Raw genomic sequence first — 16,622 nt, 5'->3', positions numbered from 1 at the left:
CAGAATCAAGAATGGACCTCAGCAGTCCTACAGCAGAGGGGCCAGACTGTTAGAAGGAAAGATAAGAAACAGAAATAACTTCATAATCAACTGGATGTCCTCTCAGAGACCCAATCTGAAAATCAGCAACTACAAAGACGACAGGTGGATAAATCCACAAAGATGGGAAGAAACCAGCGCAAAAAGGAGGAAAATACCCGAAACCAGAACGCCTCTCCTCCTACAAGGGATCACAACTTTTCACCAGCAAGGGAACAAAGCTGGATGGAGAATAAGCATGATGAAATTACAGAATCAGGCTTCAGAAGGTGGGTACTAAGAAAATTCCATGAGCTAAAAGAACACGTTCTAACCCAATGTAAAGAAACGAACACCCTTGAAAAAAGATGTGACGAAATGCTAACGAGAATGGACAACTTAGAGAGGAATATAAGTGAATTGATGGAGCTGAAAAACACAACACGAGAACTTCATGAAGCATGCACAAGTTTCAACAGCCCAATTGACCGAGCAGAAGAAAGGATATCAGAGGTCGAGGATCAACTCAATGAAATAAAATGAGAAGGCAAGATTAGAGAAAAAAGCATAAAAAGGAATGAACAAAGTCTCCAAAAAATATGGGACTATGTGAAAAGAACTAATCTACCTTTGATAGGTGTACCTGAATGTGACGAAGAGAATGAATCCAAGCTGGAAAATGCTCTTCAGGATGTTATCCAAAAAAACTCCCCCAACCTAGCAAGGCAGGCCAATATTCAAGTCCAGGAAATACAGAGAACACCACAAAGACATTCCTCAAGAAGAACAACCCCAAGGCACATAATCGTCAGATTCACCAGGGTTGAAATGAAGGAGAAAATTCTAAGGGCAGCCAGAGAGAAAGGTTGGGTCACCCACAAAGGGAAGCCCATCAGACTCACAGCAGATCTCTCAGCAGAAACCCTGCAAGCCAGAATAGAGTAGGGGCCAATATTCAACATCCTTAAAGAAAAAAACTTTCAATCCAGAATTTCATATTCAGCCAAACTAAGCTTCATAAGTGAAGGAAAAATAAAATCCTTTGTGAACAAGCAAATACTCAGAGATTTTGTCACCAGAAGGCCTGCTTTACAAGAGCTTCTGAAAGAGGCACTACACATAGAAAGGAACAACCAGTACTAGCCACTCCAAAAACATACAAAATAATAAAGAGCATCAACACAATGAAGAATCTGCATCAACTAATGGACTAAACAGCCAGCTAGCATCAAAATGGCAGTATCAAATTTACACATAACAATATTAACCAAAATGTAAATGGACTAAATATCCCAATCAAAAGACACAGAGGCAGATTGGATAAAAAGCCAAAACCCATTGATGTGCTGTATCCAGGAAAGCCATCTCACATGCAAGGATACACAAAGGCTCAAAATAAAGGGATGGAGGAAGACTTACCAAGCAAATGGAGAGGAAAAAAGTAGGAGTTGCAATTCTCATATCTGATAAATAGACTTCAAAGCAACAAAGATCAAAAGAGACAAAGAAGGACATTACATAATGGTAAAAGGATCAATGCAACAAAAAGAGGTAACAATCCTAAATATATATGCACCCAATACAGGAGCACCCAGATACATAAGGCAAGTTCTTAATGACTTACAAAGAGACTTAGACTCCCACACAATAATAGTGGGAGACTTTAACACCCCATTGTCAATATTAGACAAATCAACCAGACAGAAAATTAACAAGGATATCCAGGACTTGAACTCAGACCTGGAACAAGCAAACCTGATAAGACATTTACAGAACTCTCCACCCCAAATCCACAGAATATACATTCTTCTCAGCACCACATCACACCTACTCAAAAATTGACCTCATAATTGGAAGTAAAGCACTCCTCAGCAAATGCAAAAGAACTGAAATCATAACAAACAGTCTCTCAGACCACAGTGCAATCAACTTAGAACTCAGAATTCAGAAGCTAACTCAGAACCGCACAGCTTCGTGGATACTGAACAACTTGCTCTTGAATGTTGACTGAATAAACAATGAAATGAAGGCAGAAATAATGATGTTCTTCGAAACCAACGAGAATGAAGATACAACATACCAGAATCTCTGGGAAATATTTAAAGCAGTCTCTAGAGGAAAATATATGGCAATAAGTGCCCACATGAGAAGCAAGGAGAAATCTAAAATTGACACCCTATCATCAAAATTGAAGGAGCTAGAGGAGCAAGATCAAAAAAACTCAAAACCTAGCAAAAGACAAGAAATAACTAAGATCAGAGCAGAACTGAAGGAGATAGAGACACAAAAAACCCTTCAAAAAATCAATAAATCCAGGAGCTGGTTTTTCAAAAAGATCAACAAAATAGACACACCACTAGCCAGATTAATAAGAAAAGAGAGAATAACCAAATAGATGCAATAAAAAATGATAAAGGGGATATCACCACAGATTCCACAGAAATTCAAACCATCATCAGAGATTATTACAAACAACTCTATGCACATAAACTAGTAAACCTGGAAGAAATGGATAAATTCCTGGACACTTGCCTCCTCCCAAGCCTAAACCAGGAAGAAGTTGAAACCCTGAATAGACCAATAACAAGGTCTGAAGTTGAGGCAGCAATTAAGAGCCTATCACCCAAAAAAAGCCCAGGTCCAAATGGGTTCACAGCCAAATTCTACCAGACGTACAAAGAGAAGCTGATAGCATTCCTTCTGAAACTATTCCAAGTAATCCACAAAGAGGGAATCCTTGCCAAATCATTTTATGAGACCAACATCATCCTGATACCAAAACCTGGCAGAGACTCAACAAGACAAGAAAACTTCAGGCCAATATCCATGATAAACATAGATGCAAAAATCTTCAATAAAATACTGGCAAGCTGACTGCAATGGCACATCAAAAAGCTTATCCACCATGATCAAGTAGGATTCATCCCGGGGATGCAAGGCTGGTTCAACATACGCAAGTCTATAAACGTAATTCACCACATAAACAGAACCCAAAACAGAAACCACATGATTATCTCAATTGATGCAGAGAAGGCATTTGACTAAATTCAACAGCCCTTTATGCTACCCACCCTCAATAAACTAGGTATTGATGAAATATATCTCAAAATAATAAAAGCTATTTATGACAAACCAAAAGCCAATATCATACTGAATGGGCAAAAACCAGAAGCAATCCCTTTGAAATCTGGCACTAGACAAGGATGCCCTCTCTCACCACTCCTATTCAATATAGTATTGGAAGTTCTAGCCAGAGCAATCAGGCAAGAAAAAGAAATAAAAGGTATTCAAATAAGAAAGGAGGAAGCCAAATTGTCTCTATTTGCAGACGACATGATTGTGTATCTAGAAGACCCCATCGTCTCAGCCCAAAATCTCCTGAAACTGATAAGCAACTTCAGCAACGTCTCAGGACACAAAATCAATGTGCAAAAATCACAAGCATTCCTATACACCAATAACAGACTAAAAGCCAAATCAAGAATGAACTGCCATTCACAATTGCTACAAGGAGAATAAAATACCTAGGAATACAACTAACAAGGAACGTAAAGGACCTCTTCAAGGAGAACTACAAACTATTGCTCAACGATATAAGAGCGGACACAAACAGATGGAGAAACATTCCATGTTCATGGTTAGGATGAATCAATATCGTGAAAATGGCCATATTGCCCAAAGTAATTTACAGATTCAACGCTATTCCCATCAAGCTACCAATGACCTTCTTCACAGAACTGGAAAAAAACACCTTAAACTTCATATGGACCCAAAAGAGAGCTTGCATAGCCAAGTCAATTCTAAGCAAAAAGAACAAAGTGGGAGGCATCACACTACCCGTCCTCAAACTATACTACAAGGCTACAGTAATCAAAACAGCATGGTGGCCGGCCGCGGTGGCTCAAGCCTGTAACCCAGCACTTTGGGAGGCCGAGACAGGTGGATCATGAGGTCAAGAGATTGAGACCATCCTGGTCAACATGGTGAAACCCCGTCTCTACTAAAAATACAAAAAATTAGCTGGGCATGGTGGCGCACATCTGTAATCCCAGCTACTCGGGAGGCTGAGGCAGGAGAATTGCCTGAACCCGAGAGGCAGACGTTGCGGTGAGCCAAGATCGCGCCATTGCACTCCAGCCTAGGTAACAAGAGTGAAACTCCGTCTCAAAAAAAAAAAAAAATCAGCATGGTATTGGTACCAAAACAGAGATATAGACCAATGGAACAGAACAGAGGCCTGAGAGGCAACACAACATATCTACAACCATCCGATCTTTGACAAACCTCACAAAAACAAGCAATGGGGAAAGGATTTCCTATTTAATAAATAGTGTTGGAAAAACTGGCTAGCCATGTGCAGAAAGCAGAAACTGGACCCCTTCCTGACACCTTACACTAAAATTAACTCCAGATGGATTAAAGACTTAAACATAAGACCTAACACCATAAAAACCCGAGAAGAAAATCTAGGCAAAACCATTCAGGACATAGGCATAGGGAAGGACTTCATGACCAAAACACCAAAAAGCCAATGAAAGCCAAAATAGACAACTGGGACCTAATCAAACTCCACAGCTTCTGCACGGCAAAAGAAACAGTCATTAGAATGACTCGGCAACCAACAAAATGGGAAAAAATTTTTGCAGTTTACCTATCTGACAAAGGGCTGATATACAGAATTTACAGAGAGCTAAAACAGATTTACGAGGAAAAAAAACAAGCCCATTCAAAAGTGGGCAAAGGATATGAAAAGAAACTTTACAAAACAAGACATACATGAGGCCAAGAAACAAATGAAAAAATTCTCATCATCACTGGTCATTAGAGAGATGCAAATCAAAACCACATTGAGATACCATCTCACACCAGTTAGAATGGCGATCATTAAAAAATCTGGAGACAACAGATGCTGAAGAGAATGTGGAGAAACAGAAACACTTTTACACTGCTGGTGGGAGTGTAAATTAATTCAACCATTGTGGAAGACAGTGTGGCGATTCCTCAAGGACCTAGAAATAGAAATTCCATTTGACCCAGCAATCCCATTACTGGGTATATATCCAAAGGACTATAAATCCTTCTACTATAAGGACACATGCACATGAATGTTCACTGCAGCACAGTTTACAATAGCAAAGACCTGGAACCAACCCAAATGCCCATTGATGATAGACTGGACAGGGAAAATGTGGCACATATACACCATGGAATATTATGCAGCTATCAAAAACGATGAGTTCGTGTCCTTTGTAGGGACATGGATGAACCTGGAAACCATCATTCTCAGCAAACTGACACAAGACCAGAAAATCAACACCGCATGTTCTCACTCATAGGTGGGTGTTGAACAATGAGAACACATGGACACAGGGAGGGGAGCACTACACACTGGGGTCTGTTGGAATAGGGGAGGGATAGCGGGGGGGGAGTTGGGGAGAGATAGCATGGGAAGAAATGCGAGATATAGGTGAAGGGGAGGAATGCAGCAAATCACACTGCCACATGTGTACCTATGCAACAAGCTTGCATGTTCTTCACATGTACCCAAAAACCTAAAATGCAATTAAAAAATAAATAAATAAATAATAAAGGTAAGAATATACATTTAGTCATTTGTGAATTTAGCTCAGATTCTTAAATTTAGAATTATCTTTTTTTTTAATTTAACAGAAATATGTATTACAGTTCAAGTTTTGGATTAGTGATTACTTTTATAGGGTTTAGAGGTGCTTTAAAAATTTGTTATTAAAGTAACACTAGCATTACAGAATATTTGGCAAATGCAGAAGAAAATAAATTATTCATAGTCTGACCAACTTATAACCAATATAATTTATGTAATTTAAAAAAATATGTATGAAAAGCAAGGAGGGGGAAATTGGTGTCAGAATACATTTTAAGGAGAAACCATTTTGTTAAGTGAAATATCTGTATTAGAGTTCTTCAGATAGGATATATCCTACTGGTTTCTATTTCTCTAGCTCACTTTCCCTCTTTCTCTTTCTCAATACTATATATATATTAAGTGAGATAATACATGAGCAGAACTGGGCCCTAGAACATAGTAGATATAAGATAAATATGTCAGTTCTCTAATATTCTCTCTCTCAATATATTACAAATATTAAACAGATCAAATATGTTTATTTGTAGACATATTTATATATTCTGTTCATACATTATCTCACTTAATCCTTACAACTCTCCAAGGTAGCCATATCACTGTCACCATTTTAAAAAGAGAAAGCTAATGCTCATAGCAGTTGAGTAGCTTGTCCAAAGCCAAACAGCTAGTGGTGGCTGAGCCTGGGAGGAAACCAGGTTTTAGAGTTTAAAGCACTTTCCACAACCCTATGCCAGTTCCCAGTAAGTGTTGGAGAAATGAGATCTTTTGTGGAAGACCATCAAGCAGCAAAGTTAAGGAAACACAAACCTCAGTGCTGGTAAGAGATTTGTAGCTATGAGTGGGCTTAAGACTTCACAGTAGCCAGCCGTCACCTTTCCTTATAACTCAACCCTGCCAAATGCCTTGATGCCATTTTTTCTGTAGTCATTCTTTTCATATTTTCAGTTTGATAGTTTCGCTTCATCTTGGAAAGCAGTTTCATTAGACAGCTAAAATAGATCAGTGTTACGTGGCTGCAAAAATTACAAACTAGAGGGCTCTGGCTTTGCTCTGTAAAGGAAGCATGTGCTCAGGCTGGGCCATGGCCAGAAGTTTACTGAAAGGACCCAAGTGGGTGACCACTAGTACAAGTAAGTCCCTGTGCTTACCACATTCAAAAGGACCAAGAAACATCTTTTTTTTAAATTTGAGACATGGTCTCTGTCACCCAGGTTGGAGTGCAGTGGCGTAATCATAGCTGACTGTAGCCTAAAACTCCTGGGCTCAAGTGACCCTCATGCCTTAGCCTCCCAAAGAACTGGGATTGGAAACACTGGGATTGCCAAAATGTGCAACCACACTCAGCCAGGAAATGATCTTTGAAGCTACCAGCTACACCTCTGTCCCTTGTCCGATTCTCCCACCTCAATAAACGCAAATTTGAGCAGTTCTTATCAAATGCCCAAAGGAAATGGTTCTTTGTTGGGGAGTGTTTCCTGTCTTGTGAATGTTCCAATAAGATTGTTTTCTTGTTCTAAAAGGCAAGATTATCTAAACTACAAGGATGAAAATTAATGGAGAGATGAATAGTAATTGTAAACACCAACAACAGTCTTCCACCCTCCTTTACTCATTCTTATTACAGGAGGGTTCATCTCTCCCATCAGACTATGCACAGGTCTGGTGAGAGCATGAAGAAAATGCAGCAGGTGCTTCTAGTCTGTCTTAGTTATATTGTAAGCTCCATTTGTTTTAAGAGCAAATTCTGTGGTCATTAAAATTATTTCTTTAGATACATGAAAAGTTTTGAATTTTATATTCAATATGTGTGCCTAAATCCAGAAGCAGTGGAAATTAGATACTTAATTTTTTGAAAAAAACCTGATCAATCATATAAAGAAATCTTACTTTTAAATGAAGTTGCCCTTGTTAACATTCATTTAACAATACTGGACACCTGCCTTCCGTGTGTCAGCCTCACACAGTCAAGGGTGTAATGGAGGACACTTCCAGGCTAGCAAGGAGAGAAATAAAGCCTGCTGGACTAGGAGGGAAAGAGGAATTCAAGAGACTTGAGGTTTCATAAAGCTGAAGGCGAACCCCCAAAAAAATAAGGGGGAGAGAAAGCTTTATGGATAGGAGGCCCACGACAAGAGAGTTGGAGAGTGGAGGCAGGGAAATACTAGGTAGAAAGAGTGGGGTCCCTGGCAATGGATCCACCCTCAAGCCTGGACCCATGGCCCAAAGTGAGAACTTTACATCCCTGTTTTCCAGCCTGAATGTTGCCTTTTCCAAAACCACCCTGGCCTGTCCTGTCCCATATCCTGTACCCAAAAAAACCCCAGGATCCACTGGCAGTGGAATGGCAGAGAAGGAGAGAAGATAAGCAGTAGCTTGACATTTGTGAGTAGCAGCTTGACTTCCGAGGGATGGCTGGACGGTGGAACCTCAGAGAAGAATTTAGCTGGGGATGGTCTAACTCCACAGTAAGACACCTTCCATCCCCCTTCTAGCTCCCCATCCCACTAAAAGCCACTTTCACCAGCAATAAAATCCTCCACACATACCATCTTCAATTCATTTGTGCAGGCTGATTCTTCCTGGATGCTGAACAAGAGCTCAGGATACAGAGGGCTGTCACACTGAGCTGTTAAACACTTAAGCTGTCCACGGACAGCAAAGCTAAAAAAGCATATTGTAACACACGACCTCTGGGACTCCAGAGGGTGCAGCTACCCACCTAGATGCTGCTGCAGGGCTGCACAGAGTTCTCCTCCTGCCGGCACCCAGAAGCACTTGTCCCAGGCTCTGCACCGGCTCACCTATGTGCTCCCCCTCCCGTGAGGGGCTGAGAGCTGCAAGATGAGTAAACAAGCCAGCTCCTTAGTGGATCCCATGAAGGGGTCAAGGGAACTATCCCATTTCAGTTTTGGACATGGAACAATTTTGGAGATAATCAAGTCTCAGCCTGTGGCCCCAGAAGTAAAGTCGCTGAAATGGAGTGGAAGTGTCAGTCCACTGAGTTGAGGAGATCAAGGGACTCTGAACCTTGGGTATTGGATCAGCTACCCATGTGGACACCGTGTCATGTAAAGGCAGGAGCTCCAGTGGAGAAGATAGGAAATTGTGTACTAAATTTTCAGTGATGTGGGACATTGTTTGGAGGTGATTAGCTGACAGTGATAAGGAGAGGGACAGATGGTCTCAAAGAAGTTAGAGGAATAATTAAGTTCATATCAGTAGCCTAAGGAAAGTATAAGTTAGTCTACCAATTTTTTATTTTCATTTCCCCAAATCCTGAAAAGCAAGCTGTCAGGCTCTATGCATGGATGACTTACTAGTTAACAGGATGCTAGAAAGGGAGGGATGACAGAATTAACAATTTGAATCCGTTTACCTTTTGACTACAGAAACTGGTGATTATACTCCAAGTATAATCAAAGTATATACCAAATTGATTTGCAGAATCCAAACCTCAGTTAAAATATTGGGAGGCAAACAGAGAAACAGCATCTTTGGAGTCCCTTCAAGGACAGCACAGAGAACAGAGTACCCTGGTGTACCTGCTGCAGGTTTCAACCTACACTCATTTTACTACTTTTTTCTTTAAAGGAAGCAACCTGGACCAGTTCATGACTCTAGGATTTAACTTCTTTAGAGAAAGCATTTGCATTTTAGCTCTTATCTTTGTAACTTTATCATTTTGTAAGCCTCGTAGAGGAAAGTTCCCTTCTGGCAATGCTAGGGTTACCTGCATATGCACAGTAGTTGGAAAGGAAAGAAATGGGAATAACTTTCAACATTTGGAAGGGATCTGTGCATGTACCGTTTTAGTCATGCCAACTTGAAGCTGAGTTTCAAAAAAATATTAGCAAGCTACAATATAGTAAAATTAATGTAATGGGTGGTAACCAGCATTTAAAAATTAAGTAACAGTACAGAAAATATGAGGGTACAATCCATGAGCTTTGGAAAGGTTTTCTTTCAGGTGTGTTTGTATATTGGACACTATATGTACTGAAATGATTCTCAGTAAGATTTAAAATTCCAAGGGATGTATTATTTTAACTGTGCTTTTATTAACTAATCATATTTATCAGATTCATTATTTTAATGTTATTCTAATTCAATAAAATTATTTGGCAGAGTTTTGTTTGTTTGTTTGTTTTTTAAGGCCAGGAAAGTTTATTTAAACAGGCAAATATTGACTCAACCCTATTGTGCCCTGGAATTACCTTAAATTTTTTTTTCTTTTTTGAGAGAGAGGGTCTCACTCTGTCACTCAGACTGAAGTGCAGTGAAGTGATAGTGATCATAGCTCACTGCAGCCTCAACCTCCCAGATTCAAGCAATTCTCCCACTTCAGCCTCCTGAGTAGGTGAGACTACAGGCATGTGCCCCTACACCTGGCTAATTTTTAAAAATGTTTTTGTAGATATGGATATGGGGTCTCCCTATGTTGCCCAGGCTGGTCTCAAACTCCTGGGCTCAAGTGATTCTTCTCCCTTAGCCTTCCAAAATTGGAGGATTATAGGCATCAGCTGCTGTGCCCAGCCACCTTTAATTGTTAAGTTCACTCCTCCAAATGATGAGTATGAAAAGTGAAGATTTTCATCAGAACAAGTTTAATCTTGGTAAGCAATCATGAAATGTGAAATAAATGACTAAGTCTTGGTTACCTCAGTTTTCTCAGAGACTGTAATTATCTACTTCAAGATTTACGGATAAGCAAACTCTAACTTTTATCCTGAAATGTTTCTTTGATCCAGTCATTCATCATTAATTAAATTTATCTACTTAGCAAATCTACTTACAGTTGGCTGTCTCTATCTGTGGGTTCTGCATTGTTGGATTCAGCCAACCATGAACAAAAAATATTTTCTAAAAAAGGATGGTTTTATCTGTACTAAACATATACAGATATTTTTTCTTGTCATTATTCCCTAAACAATATAGTATAACAACTATTTATATGTCATTTACATTGTATCAAGTATTGTAAGTAATCTAGAGATAACTTAAAGTATATGTGAGGATGTGCACAGGTCATATGCAAATACTACAAATATAAGGGACTTGATCATCCATGGATTTTGATATCCACAGAGAGTCCTAGAACCAACCCCCACAGATACTAAGGCATGACTGTACTGTTAGGGGAATAAAAGACAGGCTGCAGAAATAATGGGAAGCTGGGTGTGGTCACCCAATCTTTTCAGGTCTATCAGGGCATACTCACTGGTGGGCATGCGCCACAGGCTATCAATGACCAGTTGTTGTTTTAAGACAGCATTGATTAAGATGTTGTAAAGACAAGTCAAAAGGAACATAAGAATGTTCACATCTGAATGAAGGGGTGAAACTCCTTTGAGTGTTCATGCATTATTTTGGCCATGTCTCATTTAAAGCTGAGTTTTTAGAAATATGGATTAGCTACAGTACAAGAAAATCAATTTAATGAGTGGTAACTGGCATTAAAAGAATGAAACAGTAAAACGCAAAAGTCAGGGTGCATTCCAGGTGCTTTGTGAAAGTTTTCTTTCACTTGTATGTGTGTATGCTTTTGTGCGTTTGTATGGGAATGCATACACACATTTATGTTTGTGTGTTTGGGCTCCCCATCTAAAGTGACTATTAGATAAAAGGGTCACACTTTACACATTTTGAAACCATTATTCTAAAGGAAGAAGGGGGCATATCTAGCTCTCACTGTGTGTCCAAGGGTGCTGACCTGCCTCAGAGAAAATCTAAGGTTTGGGGAAAGGTTTTACACAGGTCTTATCCACTGAGTCAGCATATAACTAAAATAGGAACAGTTAACATACGAGGCCCTGTGCTAAGGCCATTTACCTATACATTCATAAGTCACAGTGGCCTTTATAATAGGTACTCTAGTTACCACCTTCATTCCACAAATGAGGGAAATCAGGCTTAGAAAGGACCCCATCATTAGTTAGTGGTAGAGTCAGAAGGACTTCATTGAATTTTCACCTCTACCCAGTGCTTCTCAATGACCTGCTCCAATGAGGATATTTCCTAGTCTTGGCTCTTTCACTTCATTTAACTCTCATGAAGTTGCTGAAGCTGTTTGATTGCAATGTTATCTGTACTAACACTGTCCAGTGCTCATCGTCATCCTCATCACACTTATGGATTGTCTGCTATGTGCCTGCAGCTGTTTTCAACATCTTATATGCATCTTTTTTCATGAAACAATATTTATCGTTCTTATGACTAACGTAAGTGCCTAATCTATTTTAGTCTTATCTGTCAAAAAAAAAAAAAAAAAAGCGCTACTGGTCATAACACCCATGAATTGATTTTACAACCTCTCAGTTTAACTCAGTTTGAAATTATTCTTTAGCCTGTGTTTTTCTGGAAGTAAAATAGCTGTGAAGGAATTGAATCAGCACACATTCATACTGGTATTTTCTTAAGTGAAGGCCAATTTTAGTTTGTGAGTTACGATTTTGATTGACATTTTGATTGCCCATTTGTATGGGCAAGCAACCTCCATAACACTGCATACCAGAATATAGCTATGTATAGTTTGTAAAGTGCTGTCACATATTTTTACATCTCATATAATTTTCACAGTAATGTGGCACTTTGATCATCCCCCATTTTGAAGCTAAGATAACAGGTTCAGAGCGGCTAAGTGACCTGCTCAAAGTCATTCAAGTGAAGTAGGAATGAGGACTTCTGACTCAATATTGTGTTTCTTTTCTTTTTATAACTTATATCTTGTTTTCTGATTACAAAAGTAAGATGCATTCATTATTTCACAATACTCCAAAGTAATAGAAAGAAAATAAAAATACTTTCTTAGTGATAATCCCCTTTTACATTTTTGGGTGTTTCCTAGTTACTGCTTGGGGCATTTTTGAGTTTTGCTTTTATAAAAATGCATGGGCTTTGACAGCCCACATAAGGATGCTAGAAGCAGAAGCCTCTTCAAGGGGAGGGCTGTTCCCACACCAAACCCTTTGCAAATGCTGATAGAAGAGCTAATTACCAGTCTCTTCTTCCTTTCCTTGGGCATACTTCAAAGATCTATGCAGTGCAAGGTGGGGAAAGTGGGAAACATGGAACCAGATTCAAAAGTTTGGGGACATTGTAGGTTTAAAGTGAAAAAATCATTAAGCAGTTATTCTAATGAAAACTACCTAACACCAAGCTAAGAGAGAAAAAAAAGAGTGGGGGTAGTCAGGTAGGAGGTACTGAGATGGCATGCTCTCCTGAGGACCCAGGGTCATGTGGCTTCCAGGATACTTATATTCCTAGCCTGTGGCTGAGTTAGGACTCACACTCAGAGTTCCAGCTTCTGCTACCTGTGCAACCTACAAATCAAATCCACCTTGAGTTATAAAGGCTCTATTTACATTATTTTGTTAATGCTTAAAATTTTTATATGCCATGTTGCTTTTTGATAAGAATCTATCATAAATGACTTCTGGTTAGGGCTCAATAGTCTTTGTTTTACATATGTATATGTTTTATACATGTTTTATGTCATATTTATTATATATAAATACATGGAATTGATTTATAATCATGAAATCAAATAAATACTTAGTAATGTTTCTGAGTAAGATTTACACATGTTCCCATTTAATGTATATTACCTATACATTATAGATCATATAATATAGATTACATATTAAATAGCAGTAAAAAGAATAATAACAGTTACAAAGGCAAAAGAGACAAAGTAGTTATCTGAACATCCTAGCCCATGCAATCCTTTCAAAACAATTACCTGTATAAAGAAATGTGTTGGAGTGTCCTCCCACCACGACGTCCACACCCCTCACTTTCTGCGCGATGAGTTTATCCATTTCGAAACCTGAATGTCCTAGTGCAATAATTTTGTTCACATTTAGAGTTTTTAACTTATCTACTTCAGGTTGTAATGCAGTGATTTCATCTTCAAACACTAAATTTGTTCCTGAGGAACAAAATAAATAAAATTGATATTTATTAACAAGTTTTATTATATTGCTTATCATAAGTACTAACATGCAAAGGTTAAACACCTTAATTTACTAAAGCTCAAGAATTAGCATAACCAAAATATATTTATATAATAAATATAAAACCCCTAAGAAGTAAATAAAAATTCAAATCAATATCCTCATTACATTCACTTTATGTTGTATTAGTTTAAGGTTGTTGATATTGTTTTGCTCAAACTCGGTTGCACACTGTGAGGAAGCTTCAGATCAACTTCCACAATACCAGTGCAGAAAACACCCGAACACCTAAGCATGATATACAAAACTGTATTAGTAACTCCAAAACATTGGGTGGAGACTTGGGATAATCAGTGTTCAAACTTAAAACTGTCAGGAAGGGCCGGGCGCGGTGGCTCACGCCTGTAATCCCAGCACTTTGGGAGGCCGAGGTGGGTGGATCACGAGGTCAAGAGATCGAGACCATCCTGGTCAACATGGTGAAACCCCGTCTCTACCAAAAATACAAAAAATTAGCTGGGCACGGTGGCGTGTACCTGTAATCCCAGCTACTCAGGAGGCTGAGGCAGGAGAATTGCCTGAACCCAGGAGGCGGACGCTGCGGTGAGCCGAGATCGCGCCATTGCACTCCAGCCTGGGTAACAAGAGCGAAACTCCATCTCAAAATAAATAAATAGGCATTCAAGGACTACTTCCCGACAGTTTTTTTGTTTTTTTTTTTTTTTTTGAGACAGAGTTTTCGCTCTTGTTACCCAGGCTGGAGTGCAATGGTGCGATGGGCTCACTGCAGCCTCCGCCTCCTGGGTTCAGGCAATTCTCCTGCCTCAGCCTCCTGAGTAGCTGGGATTACAGGCATGCACCACCGTGCCCAGCTAATTTTTTGTATTTTTAGTAGAGACGGGGTTTCACCATGTTGACCTGGATGGTCTCGATCTCTTGACCTGGTGATCCACCCGCCTCGGCCTCCCAAAGTGCTGGCATTACAGGCGTGAGCCACTGCGCCTGGCCTGAATGCCTATTTTAATGTGGCAGTTGATAACCTATCTTGTTCACTTTAATGCCAGCAGGCCAGGCACACTGGCTCTTGCTTGTAATCTCAGCACTTTGGGAGGCTGAAGCAGGCAGATTACTTGCTTCCAGGAGTTTGAGACCAGCCCAGGCAAAATGGCAAAAGCCTGTCTCTACTAAAAATATAAAAATCAGGCGTGGTGGCACATGCCAGCTACTCGGGAGGCTGAGGAAAGAGAATCTCTTCAACCTTCGAGGCAGAGGTTGTAGTGAGCCGAGATCACACCACTGCACTCCAGCCTGGGCAACGAGAGTGAGACTCTGTCTCAAAAAATATATAAATCAATAAATAATGCCAGCATTAGAGCATTATTAAGCTCTGTGTTAAGCAGGGGACTCATCTAAATGTTGCTGGCACTGGGAGTATGTACATTTTTCTCTGGGTGCTTATTCCTGCACAAAGGGGTAATAAATGATCGCTTTTTGGTATCCACTGTCAAGCGTGGGTCTGGTTGCACAACCTGGGTGCTCTGCATACAGCAAGACAACTGGTTCCGCCCACTGGCTCTGCAGCCACACTTCAGCAAGCTTTGAAGTTTTACGGCTGTGACTGGCATGAAGGTGACTGCAAATACAGACGTGCTGCCCTGAAGTCATGTCTGTGATGGGGGGCAGTGGCAGGGAGGGGGAAGAATGACATCTCATTAAAAACTTTCAAAATGCAGGAGTCTGCAAACTCCAGTTTGAAAAGTACTAATGCAAAGAGTAACAAGATTATTAGAAATCCATTCTTTGTTCCACCATGATGTTTAGGAATGTCTGCGTGCTTCAGCAGCGGAACTCCTGAATCCTTAAGATTAGCCAACTCCACCAGTGCGAATGATCATGGAAGATAATTCATGGCTGACATCACAGCCAGGGAGGCCCCAGACCAACAGCCTGATAATTAGCAGCTCACAGATGTGTTGGACTGGCAAGGTTGTCAGTAACTCATAGGCAATGTTGAAAAATCAAGATTTGTAGTTTTGCCACCACTGTCTATCATGAGAACATCAAGGACAATCTGTTTCTTGTTGGTTGCCCCAAAGCCCAGGGTTCCCCGTCACCCTCAGTGCTATGTTGCCTTCTACGTGAGCCTTTCCTTGAGCATCCCTTTGAAACAACAAGGTGCATCTTCTCCCGTGCTGCACTTGCTATTCCCCTCCTGTTTAATTCTTCTCCACAGCCTTACCACCTTCTGACACACCAAACCGTTTACTCATTTACTGATTTTCCCCACTGAACATGTAAGCTCCAGTGAGCAACATTTTTGTTGTTGTTGTTGTTTTTTGGGGGCCAGAATCCCTGGTGCTTAAAACAGTGCCTGGCACATAGACAGGTAATCAGGAGAATGACAGAATGTCAAGAGCATGCTACCATCTTCTGCTTAAGGTTTGGCTCCCAAGAAGAAACAAAAAATTTAGAGAAATGCCTCTGAGGACAAAGGAATGTATTCCTATTATATCAGAAACCTAACAGGACTTGGCATCCCATATATATAAAGCATGGATTATATTTTGAGATGTCATGAGGAAAATGATAATACAGGTATTTCATGATCTAGCTAAAATAAATTAGACTAAATGTGTTAGGAATACAAGTTATACCCCTGTGGGTGCCCAGGCCACTAGGATGGGGAGAACTGGGCTTGATTAGAGCCAAAGAACTGCAGGAAGAACCTACACCAGGCTGCTGGGTCTGTGTTCTTGGAAGAAGCAGTGCTCCTGGAAACATTTTTTTTTTTTTTTTGAGATGGAGTCTCGCTCTGTGCCCAGGCTGGAGTGCAGTTGCACAATCTCCTCAGCTTGCTGCAACCTCTGCCTCCTGAATTCAAGTGATTCTGCCTCAGCCTCCTGAGTAGCTGGGACTACAGATGCCCATCACCACACCTGGCTAATTTTTGTATTTTTAGTAGAGACAAGGATTCACCATGTTGGCCAGGATGGTCTCAATCTCTTGACCTCATGATCCGCCCGCCT

General features: G+C 40.1%; 1 protein-coding gene across 2 annotated transcripts in view; it reads right to left on the bottom strand.

Moving 5' to 3' along the window:
* Positions 1 to 16,622, bottom strand: part of NT5E (5'-nucleotidase ecto) — a 55,317-nt gene that overhangs the window by 18,786 nt on the left and 19,909 nt on the right. For both annotated transcript variants that reach the window (XM_003732703.6, XM_035296256.3), the window contains exon 3: positions 13,383 to 13,571. In XM_003732703.6, coding sequence (XP_003732751.1) covers positions 13,383 to 13,571 — 189 coding nt within the window. The remainder of the gene's footprint in view (positions 1 to 13,382; positions 13,572 to 16,622) is intronic.

This window comes from Callithrix jacchus, chromosome 4 (genome assembly GCF_049354715.1).
Source record: "Callithrix jacchus isolate 240 chromosome 4, calJac240_pri, whole genome shotgun sequence".
NCBI classification, from domain to species: Eukaryota; Metazoa; Chordata; class Mammalia; order Primates; family Cebidae; genus Callithrix; species Callithrix jacchus.
This window is presented reverse-complemented; position numbering and strand designations above follow the sequence as displayed.